This window comes from Rattus norvegicus, chromosome 1 (assembly GCF_021556685.1).
Source record: "Rattus norvegicus strain SHRSP/BbbUtx chromosome 1, alternate assembly SHRSP_T2T, whole genome shotgun sequence".
Taxonomy (NCBI): domain Eukaryota; kingdom Metazoa; phylum Chordata; class Mammalia; order Rodentia; family Muridae; genus Rattus; species Rattus norvegicus.
This window is the reverse complement of record NC_141534.1, coordinates 132,261,810-132,275,870: the sequence shown is the minus strand read 5'-3', so window position 1 is coordinate 132,275,870 and position 14,061 is coordinate 132,261,810. Positions and strand designations below refer to the sequence as shown.

The following is a 14,061-nucleotide window of genomic DNA, read 5'->3' as shown; positions in this document are numbered from 1 at the left end:
TTTTACATTTTAAAGTGTATGTTTTTCATATTTTAAAAAATGTGGATATACCAAATACCCCTAATCCAAAAATCCAAATGCTTTGAATCTGTCACTGGTAGAATTGAACACTGCACTCAAAAAGTCTCGTATTTCAGAGCACTTTAATTCCTGCATTAGAGACGCTGAATTTGTAGAAAATTTAATATTAAGAAAATCAAGGTCCAACATGGTGGTGCATACCTTTAACCCAGCACTATGGAGGCGGAGAATTCTTCGAGTTCTAGGCCAATCAGGGCTATATAGTGAGACCCTGCCGAATGTGGGCAGGGAGAAAATAAAATCATCAACTGTAGATACAGGCTAATAGTAGAATGCGTGCTCAGAATGTGCAAGGCCAGAGGTTCAAGTACCAGTCTTACTATCTGTCTGTCCAACTTACCCACACACCGTATGCTGCCTCATACACACAGGTCCAAGTGACAATTCTCTACAAAATTTAATTTATTTAACCAGTACAACTACATTTCTACAGTGAAAAGATGAGGTGGACCAGTTAAATCTGCACAAATCTTTAATGGAGAGTACTAGAGGAATATTTTTAAAAATCTCTAAGCCAGGTATAGTGTACATGTATGTTCTCAGTGCTCATGAGACTGAGGCTAGAGGTCAGTTTGGGCTACTTAAAGCAATCCTGCCTCAAACAAAGAAAAAGAAAGAAAGAGAGAAAAAGGAGAGAAGGAAAGAAGGAAAGAAAAAGAGAAAAGAAAGAAAAAGAAAAAAGATTTCAAATCTCTGGGGAAGCAGTACAAAAGCAGGGAAACTGGGATTGGAGGCGCTACAGGTGAGGCAGACATAACGTTCACTCTCCTCTCAGTACAGGAGGCTTGGAAGTGTCACCCACTGATCTTCCAGCACGACCTAACGGTAGCGAACGTCCAAACCGTCCAAACCGTCCAAACCGTCCCGTGAGCTTGTGGTGTTGGGCACTCAGTGCCACATGGCCATCGCCACCATCCAGCTCTACACTTTTCATCTTGCAAAATGGAAATTCTAAAATTATTTTATTACTTTAAGTGAGATACTTCAAAAACAAAACTGTTTCATTTATCTTCCTAGTCAAAGATAAGGAATAAAAATAACCAAATTATCTGTTCACATTGAATATTCAATTGCATAAAATACTTTTTCAGATTCCTTTCAAAAAGTCCAAGATTGAATAACCTGTTTCCTCATATCTAGGGTATTAAATATGAGGTGTGTCGGTGTTTCATTTACCAATAGCAAATACCGCCAACTGTAGCCAATCAAAAACTGGAAACTGCACCTATTTCAAAACTGGGAGAGTCTGGACAAGGCTATCTGAGAACGGGTACAGCACTGCAGCTAGTGCTCCCCCAGTGCCTGTGCACTGGTTTACAGATCGGTCTATGCAGTGCCATGCAGCTCTTCAGCAAATGACACAGAGAAGTCTACCGCATTGCAGAATCTATACCAGGTACTGTGCTTCATTTCCACAAATGATATGCTCTTTTAAATTAAAAAAAAAGGGGGGGGAGCTGGAGAAATGGCTCTGTAGTTAAGCACATTTGCTATTTTGCAGAGGATGAGGGTTGGGGTACCAGCACCCACATAAGGCAGCTTACTAGTGCTTACAACTCCAGTTTCAAGGAGTCTCTGGAAACCAGCACATATGATGCATGCATGCATATGTCCATGCATAAATCCGTGTTGATATAGAGAGACTCACATGTGCACATAAAATAAATCTGTCATATATATACAAACATATACACATATACATAGTTATGCATGGTAGCACAGGGCTATAGTCCTAGTTACTCAGGAAGCAGAGAATAGAACAGGACAACTTGAAACCATGAGTTTGAGATCAGCATGGGTAGGCAACATGGTGAGACTCTCTTTCAAAAAGCAAAATAGAGCAAAAAGGTAAATAAAGAAGAGATGAGAAGTTAATGTACAGAGAAACCAGCTCTCCTATAAAGGGACAAGTCCTTTGGCAAATGGCTACAACATACAGAATGCATGACAACCTATACGAAACTCTCTGATGTGGCCACGACTGCAGGAGAAAACACTTCCTGATATTCCTCTAACCACAGGAAGCCGGTGTACCCGACCCTATTAGGCCAAGGAGCTCTGATTCTGCTGTCCTTACACAGTAATGTTTGGCCTTTCTTGTTTTCTTTCAGTCACAATAACCTTTGAAAATGTAAATAATCTCAATCTTGGCACATAACAGAGGTCAATGGACGCGAGGAATGAGAAATGCCCCTCTGTGCAGCAGGTGACTTACAGATGCTGTGTGTTATGTTTGCCAAGGGACAAAAATCTCTTCCAAATGAGCTTCACAGAACTGTCCACCAGCCCAGCCATACTTCCTACAATTTGTACATAAAGAAAACCAATTTTCTCAAAGCATAAAAAGAAAGCAATTATTGAGAGGGAAAGCCAGAGGCTCCATGTGTTAAGATCTACTGTAACTTGAGGTGCTTGTGAAGTGCAACTCAAAGTTAAACAATGTCTACCGTCTTAGGAGGGGATTGTAAGAGGTGAGGACGAAAGCGACTTAACTTCCCCTATCGGTATGAATGTCAGAGTGCTTCTACACTAACGTGACTACTAAAACAGACCAGGTTCTAAGTCACACTATAGCAACCAACCCCAAACCACAAAAATATGGGAGCAAGAGGATGCTAGAGGGGAGAAGGAGCAGCTAAGGTAGCTCCTGTCTTCAATGAAACAACCTGTGACAGGATGTTCTGCAGTGCATGGGCTCCGGAAGTGCCCTGACTCCAGTCCAGCACTGCCTCAGTCCGACTTATAGAGAAGGCAGAGGCTTGCAAATTAAGAAGAGACAGGAAGTGTGTGCACTGTAGCAATGATCTTATGGAAAGTGCCTCTCACATTTCTGCCTAAAAACCTGACCCTCAAGCCATATACTACATTTGAATTGGGTTTAACTCTCAATTTCAGACATTGTTTTAGGGTAGAAGTCTAATAAGAGTTTAAATTTTAAGTGTTTTTACTCAAAACACTAAGCTCTTTCCTATTTGCCTGAAGATCAGAATTCATTTCTGCCTGCACTGTTTGCCAGTGCCCCAGGCAGAATGCATGCAGAAAAAAAGCATTGCTAACACAGCCGTCACGGATGTAATTAATGGCCCAACTGTGACTTGAAATGCTGTAATTTGTCCAAGAAGAGAAAGCAATTAATTTTAAAAACAGACAATCCAACCTCAGACCTTCCTTAAAAGCTCCTCTGCGCTTTTGGTGACCCCACCCAACTATTATCCAGGACGGTTTAGGTAACCCAGGGCAAGCCTCTTGTTGTCTTTTCTCTTCTAATTGAAGGGTGGTTTGAAGAAAATCTTCTCATGAATTCTTTGCAAACCCTCCAATGTTAAGAAATTGTGATCTTTTCAATTAGGATTCCATAAAGTGAACGCATTCTGGAACATAACTCAATTCATTGTTCTGTGGGAGGAGGAAGAGGAGGAGGAAGAGGAGGAGGAGGAAGAGGAGGAGGAAGAAGAGGAGGAGGGAACATATTTATAATTTCAAATGGAAGGCAAGCAATATTGCTGAACAAGAACGCTTACCTTCCTTCTGTGATCAAAACAGGTCAAGTTCCGTGATTTTCGTAAACAAATGTCTACTTGGCCATCAGCACATTTGCTGCCTGGGGCTCTCAATGGAAATGACAGAACATTTGCAAAGGTCCTTGCCAGAAAGCTCAATTTTCAATGGTCTGATACCCAGCTCTTTCCACAGCCCAGATAAGACAGCTGAAATGTGAGCGTGTCAAGGAAATCTTCTATTTCCCCAAGTTTCTAAATGCCATCCCCTGTACCAGATTAAACCACACTAGGAAATGCAGCTGGGCAGCTGGCAGGTTGGCCAAGAGATGCCTGTGTTGAGTTAGGGCTTTGTGTCAGTCTTCGCTTCTAGTCAGCATCACTGTAAGAAAATCTACATCTACAATACAGACACTGTCCTGGGTAAGCAGCCATTACATATGGCTAAGTTTACAAAGCAGGCAAACAGGGCTAAGGATGTAGCAAGTGATACAGTGTACACCCAGCAAGTTCAAGGGCCTGGACTGTACGCCCTACCCCACACAAATTAAGAATGCAGAGAAGACTATACATAGATATCCCGGCTTACTAAATATTCAGAAATAACAAACTGCTCTATCCCAAAGTATTCGCTGTGGTTGGTTCTAGGTGGGGAATTTGAAAATACTTAATTTGGGAGCTGGAGAGGTGGCTCAACCATAAAGAACATTTGCCCTCTGCTGGCTTCTCTAGGCACTAGGCATGCGCGTGGTGTACACACACACACACACACACACACACACACACACACACACACACACACACACACAGAAAACAAAGAAAAAAAGAGGTTATGAATTTGAAAGAGAAGGTGGTTACATGGGAAGGTTTGGAGGGGTAAATGTAATTATAATCTCAAAATTTAAAAATTTTAAGATAAAAATATTTTGAAATCAAAACATTTAATTTTCTTTGTATTTTCCTCACCTTCTATAATAGATATACTTACCAAGGAGGAAAAATTACCCAGGGGAAGCTTTGTGTAACAAGAAAAACAGAAAGACAACAGAGCAGTTTATTTTGTAATAATCTTATCCAACAGGCAAATCAAAGAAAAGTGGCATAAGATTGAGTTCCTCCTTTTACAATTTCTGCATTTTCATAGTTAGAAACTAATTTTCCTAATTAGAAAGGCAGGAAGACTTTCTAGCCCACAGCCCACTCTTACACATGCTGGCTACAGAGGGCTAAGCTTGAGCTTCTCAGGCCTGTGGTAAGTGGCTGGGGCCTAAGCAGGAGGACAAATTTGTAGAACTGATGGACACTAGGAATTGAATGTGTATAATCCTTTCTGTTAGGGAACGGATTTAAGATCACATAACCAAAATGCATGCATAAGGAGAAAAGTGGGCAAGTGAATAATTGCAGAGGGAGGAAGGGGAAAGGGTGACCCAGACCAAATCAGAAGAGCAAAATCGTGATGAATAAAGGGTGCTCGGCTGTGTTCCCTGCCAGTGCAAACCGGGACAGCTTTAGCACTCTCGGGAGGTACCTTCAGCTTGAGCAAGCCCCTGTGTTCAGACCTGAGACCACAGTGTCACCCATGTGTGCTAACAGTGGCCCACTTTTAGCTATAAGCTGTCTAGGAGGCAAAAGGAGAAGTCACAAGACTGTCCTATTGTTCAGGGTTACATGTAAGAGCTACTCCAGACACCAGGTCCTAGGAGACCATCCTCCTCCAGGCCCACTCAGGGAAGGCCGGTAAAAGGACCCTTGTGGGAAGCAGTCTGAGGGGCAGCAGTCTTAACTCATCCTCTCACAAAGTGGAGCACAGAAAGAAGGAAGATGCTGTTGTCCACTGTCAGTCAGAGCAGGACAGGGACCTGTGAAGATTCAGCCGCTAACTGACAAGGGCTGTTTTTCTCTCAGTATAGGAACCCTGCTTTAAATGTCCTTGGCATCCCTATGGGTATGTGGTTTCTGGGTATATGGTTTCCTCTCAAATTAACTGACTCACTGTGCTTAAGACATGCGTAATCTCAAGCTGTTACGGGAACAGGTGAAAAACAGAATAGAGAGCAGTGGGGAAATTCTTTTCAATAGTTAAGTTATGATCCTTAGACACAGACTTACCGGGAAAGCAAGGGTAAAAGCGTTTCTTCACTTTACAATCCAAGTACTCAGGAGACTGAGGCAGGAAGATACCCAGTTCGGCTGTATTGTTACTGAAACTTGTTCTAAAAGGGGAGAGGGAAACCTTTTTCTTATAATTTCCCACCTCAACAGTGGTCTGAACAGTGGCCCAGAAGGCATTTCCAAGTACTGGAAGCCAGCCCTCTGAGCCCAGGTTCATAACCAGCAAAAAGAACACTCACCAAGAGACCACAACTGCACCTTCTTTGAAATACAAGAATTAAAATGCAGAGTTAAAACAAGAGGTGGTGTGTGGTGGCCTTCTCTAGTCTCCAGTTGAGTAGTGAGGAGCTCTCTGAACAGCCTCTGCACTGCTGCTGTATGCTCAAAGTTCTTGTATTTTCCTGAGCTACAGTTCTTATTAGCCCCAAATAATCGGTTTTGTTTGTTTGTTTGTTTGTTTGTTTGCTGGGGGTGGGACGGGTATATAGTATATATAGACAAAATGTAAGTTTTCAACTCTTAGGCGAAAAAAGTGTATCAGAGAAGTTATGCAAACAATAAAACCATCCAGGCTTGCTCCTCGTCATCAGTGTCCTGGTGCTGTGAGGGGCTACCTGGAGTCAACCTGTTCACTAGCGGCCACCTTGACTCAACAATCACAGGCTGCTTTACAGCGGCTCACTCTTAGCAGGTGGAGGACTCTCAAGTATCATTACCACAGGAAACTGTGGCCAGCAAGGACAGACAGCTCATGAGTGCGAGCCAAGTGGACAGGCAGGTGCCGCTGTGCGGCCTCCCAGGCCGGCCTGTCTTCTCACCGGCACTTGTTTCCTGGCTACCTCCTTTTATTTCCCAGTGATAAGACCGGGGCAACAGTGCTCTCAGCCTCACACACACTTCATCCAATTCCACCTGCCCATTGTCTGCATGGCTGGGCAACATAAAAACTCCTTCAGATTGTGACTGGGCCTAACTCTTCAGCCAAAACACTTGACAAACCCTCCTGTGAGATTTTGATCACTATCACAGATCCTGCAGACTTACGTGTGGACATGGCCATCAGAAACAAACTCAACAAAGTTTAATACGACCAGCCACCAAATTGTAAGACCATCAGCCAAACTCTAAACACGGATTCCACCAATACTCTCATGCTGAGATACCACTGACCGTTTTGCAAAACTCAGGTTCCTGAGTCTGGCACATGAAACTCCAATTCCCCAAGCTCAAAAGGCAGTTCAAAGATTCAGAAATGGGCTCAGCCAATTAACTCTATGGACTAACGCACTACAGGAGGATTTCTTTTTTTTTTTTAACCTTTGACCCAATTGGTCAGATATAATTGCCCAATTAAACATACAAAGCCCGGTACCATCCATCCCTTGAGAACATTAATAACAACCTGTAAATACACAGAGCAGAATCTTACCATCACCTGCCATGGCTTCTCACCCTCTCCTCCTACCCTAAGCTCCCACCAGCTCACAGGTCTCTACACAGCAGCATAATTCCCACCCCGCCCCCACCCCTGCTGTTCTTGCTCTCCCCATCCTTCCAGTCCCTCTGCTCTGCTCCTGCTCCTCCCTAGGCGCTCTGCTCTCTTCCCCTGCTATTATTTCTCCCTCTCTGATAGTTCTAGCCAGTCTATATGTTCAGTCTACTTTCAATCTCTGCTCTGGAGTCTTCCAGATGCCTCTGGCTTTGTTCTCATGTGCGCCCCCCACCCACACATCTACAATAAAAAGCTTCCCCTTAACTACACTATGGACTGGCCATGCCATCAGTTTACATATATAGCACACAGGGCCTTCCCTCAGACAGGCCCTTGGTGTCCCTGCTGTCACTTTCCCAATAGCTCATGGCTGTCCTCTCACATCACCCACCACTGCTGTCACTGTTAGAAAACCTGCCACTGTCACTCTCGAAGGCTCCTTCTCAAGACTCAGAGGAAATGGGTGGGCATAGGGTCAGACTGCCTTTGCTCGATGCCCTTCCTTGGCACACTTCTGTGGGTACCTTGTGAGCCCTTGTCAGTCAACAGTCTCCAGTTCTTCATCTCAACTAGGCTCTGTAGGGCTGCAGCCCAGTATTAGTAATCGCTCAACAACAGCGAAAAATGTATGAATCCTGCTGGTGACCGCACTGATCGATCGATCCTAGAGTACTGACAGCACAGACCCTCCAACTCTGACAGATAAAAATCACACTCATTTCCAGACCACACCTTTCACCAGTGTCTTTCTACGCGTAGCTCATAACTTGATATTCGTTGTACTCTGAAGCACGCTTAAAAGTTGACTATGTGGATTTTTACATGTAAACACCTTCCAAATTAGTATCTGCTAAAAAGAGCTGCATGGAAGACAGCAACTGACCTGTTTCAAGTTCTCTCAGCTCAAGAAATAAGGAAATTGCTGATATGGTACGGAGAAGCAGCTCATTAAGGCTGACAAGAGGAACAGTCTGCCTTCTTTCAAAACATTAGGAAAGGTCATTAACTGATAAAAGCTATCTTGGGTAAGAGTCCTGTTCTCACCTTTTCCCACACCCCTCCACACGCTAATGCTAATCACTCCTGGTCAAAAACAGGCAGCCAACCACACCATCAGGGAAAGTAAATAGGAAAATAAAGATAAAAACTGTCACCCATCTTCAGGCCAGGGGCAGTAATATCCAAATAACTGTGAGATGTTAGGAAAGCTCAATTTCTCTCTCTCTCTCTCTCTCTCTCTCTCTCTCTCTCTCTCTCTCTCTCTCTGTGTGTGTGTGTGTGTGTGTGTGTGTGTGTGTGTGTGTGTGTGACTGAAAAGAGTCTCAGGCATCATCTTCAAGAAAGCTGTTCACTTCTTGAAACAGAGTTTCTCACTGGCCTGGAACTTAACCACTTAGGCTAAGTTGGCTGTCCAGTAAGCCCAAAGAATCCTATACAGTCCTCTGCCCTGCTTCCCCATCTCACCCCCCCCCCCATACCCGGGTCCCAGGCTAGCACTCAGGTTCTTGTACCTTGCAAGCACTTTAGTAGTTGGGCTATATCTCTAATTGAAGTTCAATGTTTGGAGCATTAGAAACAGATTGGGGGAAAGGAGCTGGGTAAGCCAGCAAAAGGTCTGTGATCTCAGGACTCAAGAGTCTGAGGCAGGAGAATATCAACCTGAAGGCCATCCTCAGCTACTTAGCAAGGTTTCTTTTCTTAAGACTTTAAACTGTGTGAACACAGATGCCTTGGAGCCTGGAGCAGTTATAAGCCACCTGATGTGGTTGGGTCCATGTCTTTTCCTTCTCAGAGCAGAAAAAGAAAGACTTCCCTTAAAAAAAAATTCCCTCCTCCCCATCCACCCCACCTCTCACAGGATTGGTCTGGTAACAGAGGCCATATTCCTAGCTATCTGGAAGCTAAAGCAAGTTCAAGGCCAGCTTAGACAACTGGAGACCCTGTCTCATATGAAAACTCAAAAGGGCTGAGGGTGGTGTTCAGTGATAAAGTTATTTATCCAGTATACTCAAAAGAACTTTCTCAGGACAGTACCTTTAGAAGACAATACCTTTTGGACCATAAGGAGGAAAATCTAAAATCAGGAGCAGGAAGTAGTGACTTCTGCTTGCAGTACCAGCAGTCAGGAGGGTGACTAAGAATTCAAGGCCAGCTGGACTACAGAGTGAGTCTCAGGAAACAAAACGAGATGTGTGCTCACTGGCTGCTCTTCCTGGAAACCTGGGTTTGGTTCCCAGCACCGGCATGGTAGGCAGCTCACAACCATCTCTAACTCTACTCTCAGAGGATCTGACGCCCTCTTCTGGTCCTATTAGGTACAGGGACACACATAGTACACAGAAATACACAGAAATACATACAGGTGGACAGCCATAAATATTAAAAATAGTAATAATGAAAAGGCAGGTTAAATTATTTGACTTGTGTGTGTGTGTGTGTGTGTGTGTGTGTGTGTATTGTTTTTTTTTTTAAAAAAAACTAGGAAAAAAATCAAGGAAATATGAACTACAGTTAGTAACTCCAGACATCCAATCAACCTGGTGATAATTAGCACAACAAATTACTACATGTGAATCATGATATTTTAAAGTAAAATACATAACAGACAAATACCTTTGCAAACAAGCCTACAGAAATTACTTTCTATATTCATTTATAGAGTCCCACTTTCCTTTCTGCTCAAAGCCTCAAGTGGCTTTTCCGCTCACTCAGAATGTAATTCCAGGAGTCTGAACAGTCAGACCCAGTTCCTTCTTTTATGGTCTTCTTGGGGTTCCTTTCCAAGCTGGCTTCCGCCTCAGCACCCAGCTTTCCTTTGTCAATATGTCTATCAGTGACAGTCACACAACCAGTCTTTCACTGTCTGACCCAGGGGGTACAAATGCCCCTTTCTCCAAAGCCTTCCCAACCAGCTAGCTAAAACAGACGGGACACCACCCTGCCCAGCCCCTGTTCTATTTTCTCCCACCACTAGTCCAAACTCTTTTTTGAGCCTGACCCTTTTAATACAACTAGCTGAACAAACATTTGACTTGCTGTGCGCGGGCGCAGACTCAGGTTTTGGATCCACAACGGCCATGCAGGTCACCTGTTTTACAAAGAGCTGAACTGTACCTAAGTGTACTTAAATGTTTGAAAGAACCAGGGTCACTCCTGTGAGCTTCACAGCTAGGCAGCTACACGGGATCTACAAAAGTTGGCTCCAGTTGGTCTCTATCTATACACTTTTGAGTTTCATTCTGCCTACTTTTAAAACTGTTTTGTGTCTCCTATTGGCTACCACTGCTTGGCTGTCTCTCAGTGGGGCCTAGTCTCTCTTCAGGGGTACAGCAGGTCTACGAAGTTAAGAGCATATACAAATGGAGTTGTTCTACCATTAAAGCCTTACACTACAGTAACTTTAGCCCAGGCAAGCATACATTCCTGGATTTTTCAAGGGCCTCTTAGCTTCCTTCTGGGTATCAATCCTCGGAAGGAAAAGGTAGCTAGTTACTAGTCCCAAAATGTAAATTCTGACGTTATCAATCTTATATCATAATGCCCTTACTAAAAGTGCTGGCATCTCCTTCATCTATAAACCAAACAATTGTCTTATTAAATTGAAGGAGGGAGAGGAGGGGGAGGGAAAAGAGGGGGAGGAGGAAGAGGAGGAAGAAGAGGAGGAGGAGGAGGACAATGATGACAACAACGACAACCACTACCACCACAAACTGAAGGAGGTTTTGTCTCTTTAAAGACCAAGTCTCATGTAGCCCGGGAGCCTTGAACTTCTAAACTTGCCTGCCTCTACCTCTTGAATGCTGGGAGGCTTTCATATGAAGAAGAATGAGCCAGGTGTGGTGGCACACAAACTCAGGCTCCACTTCTTATCTTACAAGATTCAAGAAGCAAGCTACTTTCACACAGTACTGTACACAGACCCTCAGTGTGAACTTCTGGCCCAGGCTGCAAAACCTGTAATAATAACTCACAACCTCTTAACCTCCCTCTCCCAATTCAGGCCTTCCCTGAATACTCCCTAAGGCTAGCCAGTCTAACTACAGGGCTGAGAGGTTGGGACACTGAGCATCAGGGAGCAGCTCTCCACCTGCTCCACTCTCTCCAGATCACAGATAAAGAGGAAGTCCTCACTGCCTAGAAGAAAACAATGAGGAAATCGTAACATTTAAGGGTGACACACACTTAACTTCCAGATGGGCTTTGGGAAAGCATGGCCAACTATAAAACTAGTGTACACGACATGTACACTTGTGGTGTCGCTAGCACGACGATCCCTACTGATTTGAGCATATTGGTTCTATAAGCATGAAAATGTACGTGGAGAGGTAAGGAGTCACATCATCTGTCTGAACAAACTACTCTGGCAATTGTCTCCAGAGCTGAGACTTCATGTGATCTGTCACTAACATATAATTCCAGGGATTTATTTTCAAAACCACAACACAATTTAGTGGTCTCTTCCTCAATTTAATCTTATTACTGAAAGGGCATTTGTTTTATTTACATTTATCTATTGTCTGTTATGTTGTATAACAGTGCAAATGTACCTCGTCATGGCAGAAGTGTGAAAGTCAAGTTTGACGGAGCCCGCTCTCCCCTACTCTGTGGGATCTTTCTGAGGACCAAACTCAGGTCGTCAGGTTTAGCAGCAACTACCCTTTACCTAATGAGCCACCTGGAGGGAGGCTCATTTCCCCCTTTCTCATTTTTTGTTTGTTTGGGTTGTTTTGTTTTGCTTGACTTTTTTTTTACTTTCCAGAAGGGTCTCGGTGTTAGTCATCTGGCCTGGAACTCTATGTAGACCAGGCTGGCTTGGGTCTCACAGAGATCCATCTACTCTGCCTCCTACGTGCTGGGATTAAAAACCTATGCCACCCTCAATCTGTGACAAAGATACTAAGTCAAAGACCATCGGGGAGAAAGCTCTGGCCTAATGGTTCTCAAACTACTCTGTTAGTCCACACATACAGCCAGCCACCAGTGGCCTCTTGGGTCACTCAGAAAGAATTGTTCTTAGCAGGATGCAGCTTCTTGACATTAGCAGGAATGGTGGTCAAGACGTTCCATGCCTTTCCGCCTTTTCTCTTGCAATCCCTCACTTGACTTAAAAGAAAGGAGAGATCCAACTATGCTTGTTTTCTTATACCATCTGCTGCCTGAAAACTTAGACCAGAAACTGGATTTAAAAGCCAACGTTATAAAAGCACTGGCTATACATTTAAAACAAACAGCAACTAGTGTGGCCCTGCTCAAAACGCTTAGCCCCTAAATATCCATGCTCTGAAACCATTCCTGCCACCGACTGAATCTGTGCCTGGAAGAACGCCAAACTTCACCCATACAGTAAAGGTTTGTGTACTTCACACATACAAAAGTTTCCAATGAGTCCCTTCCTTCCCTTGAGTCCACCCCTCTTCTATTTCAGGTTCACTCCAATGGAAATACAGTTCTAACAATGCCCTCCATTCCAAAACCATCTCCTTTCTAAAGGCAGCTTTGGCTAATCTCTTTGTTAATCCTGAACATGATCACTGCCACTTCTACGACTCATTTAGCCCTACTAGGGCCCAGCTAGTTCCTACCACGCATACACCTCTGGGACTGCACTGGGGAGCACCAGGCTGTAGTCTTGAATTGACCGAATCTATCACGAAAACTGTTTTTTCCTCAAGGTTCTTTATCTCTAATTACCAAACCGAAGTGCTCAAAAGCGGAGTGGTCACTCTCATTAAAAGGAATGACTGTGAAAATCTTAAGTACAGTACAGAGGAGCCCTAGCCAGGTTAATTTAGGCGGGCTCTCCCTTCGAAATGACAAAGTGCCTATTTTAGAGACTCAAATTATACCTCTGCCTCCACTATCGCAGGTACAACACTGAATTTCCCCACCATCTTATGGGGGAGACTCGTTCCTTTTAACAAAGAAGTCCTGAACACAGAAAGCTTACGTGTCTTTCTGGAGATCAAGTTGAAAGGCACACACTGAGTGAGGCCAGTGTACTCACTCATCTAATCCTAAAGTCTTGCCCTTGAGAGATGCTCTCCATCCTCGTCTAACCACTGCTGCCTTTGCGCTGAGTCGCTGGCAGCTACCCGAGAAGCCTCCGGGGAACCCGTAACGCCGCCCTCCCGCTAGCCAGGATGCCGGATGCAAGCGATGGTATCCACGAAAAGGGGGCTCACCTGTAAGCGGCCACGGCGCGAGTCTGCAGGTATTTCTGGGCGGTCATGACTCCCACGAAGAGAAAGTTCCTGTCGCGCGGGACGCCCTCCGCGGCCGAGCCCTGCGGCCAGAGCTGCGCCCCGCGCGCATCCCCCGGAGCACCGCCGGGCTGCGACGCTGCCTGTCCTGGCCGGCATCCCTCGGGATTGGGGCGCCGCCGCGGGCCCACTCGCTTCAGCTCCGAGGCGCGGGGCAGGACGAGTCGCGAGGCCAGCACGAAGCCCAGCACGAGCCCGAGCAGCATGCTGAGCCAGGCGCGCCGGCCGCGCGCGGCCATGCCCGCGCCCCTCCGCCCGCCGGGCCGCTATCCCCGCCGCAGGCTCCGCGCGCCTTCAGCCCGCCGCCCCCGCCCGCGGAGGCCAGCCCGCCCTAGCGCCGCCTGGCCCGGCCCGGGCAGCGCCGCGGCCGCCGCGGGTCCGCCGCGCCCATCGCGGCTCCCGAGCCGCCCGCAGGCCCCGCGCCGGCGCTTTGTTCCGCGCGCCCGCCCGCACAGCCGCGGCCTGCGCCTTTAAGAGGGGACCATGCCCGGCGCGCGCGGCCGGCGACTCCGGCGCGAGGCAACAGCAGCTCCTGCGGCTCGCGTCCCCGGGCTGGCTCGGCTCCGCTCGCGCTGCGCCCGCCCTCTCGGTGCCCTGCGCCGCCTCTGCAGCTGCA

General features: G+C 45.8%; 1 protein-coding gene across 1 annotated transcript in view; it reads right to left on the bottom strand.

Annotated features, from left to right (window-relative positions):
- Chsy1 (chondroitin sulfate synthase 1) overlaps positions 1–13,677 on the bottom strand; it is a 60,738-nt gene extending 47,061 nt beyond the window's left edge. The window contains 1 exon segment of the mRNA NM_001106268.1: positions 13,368–13,677. Coding sequence (NP_001099738.1) covers positions 13,368–13,651 — 284 coding nt within the window. The 5' untranslated portion in view covers positions 13,652–13,677.
- Between the last annotated feature and the right edge of the window lie 384 nt (positions 13,678–14,061).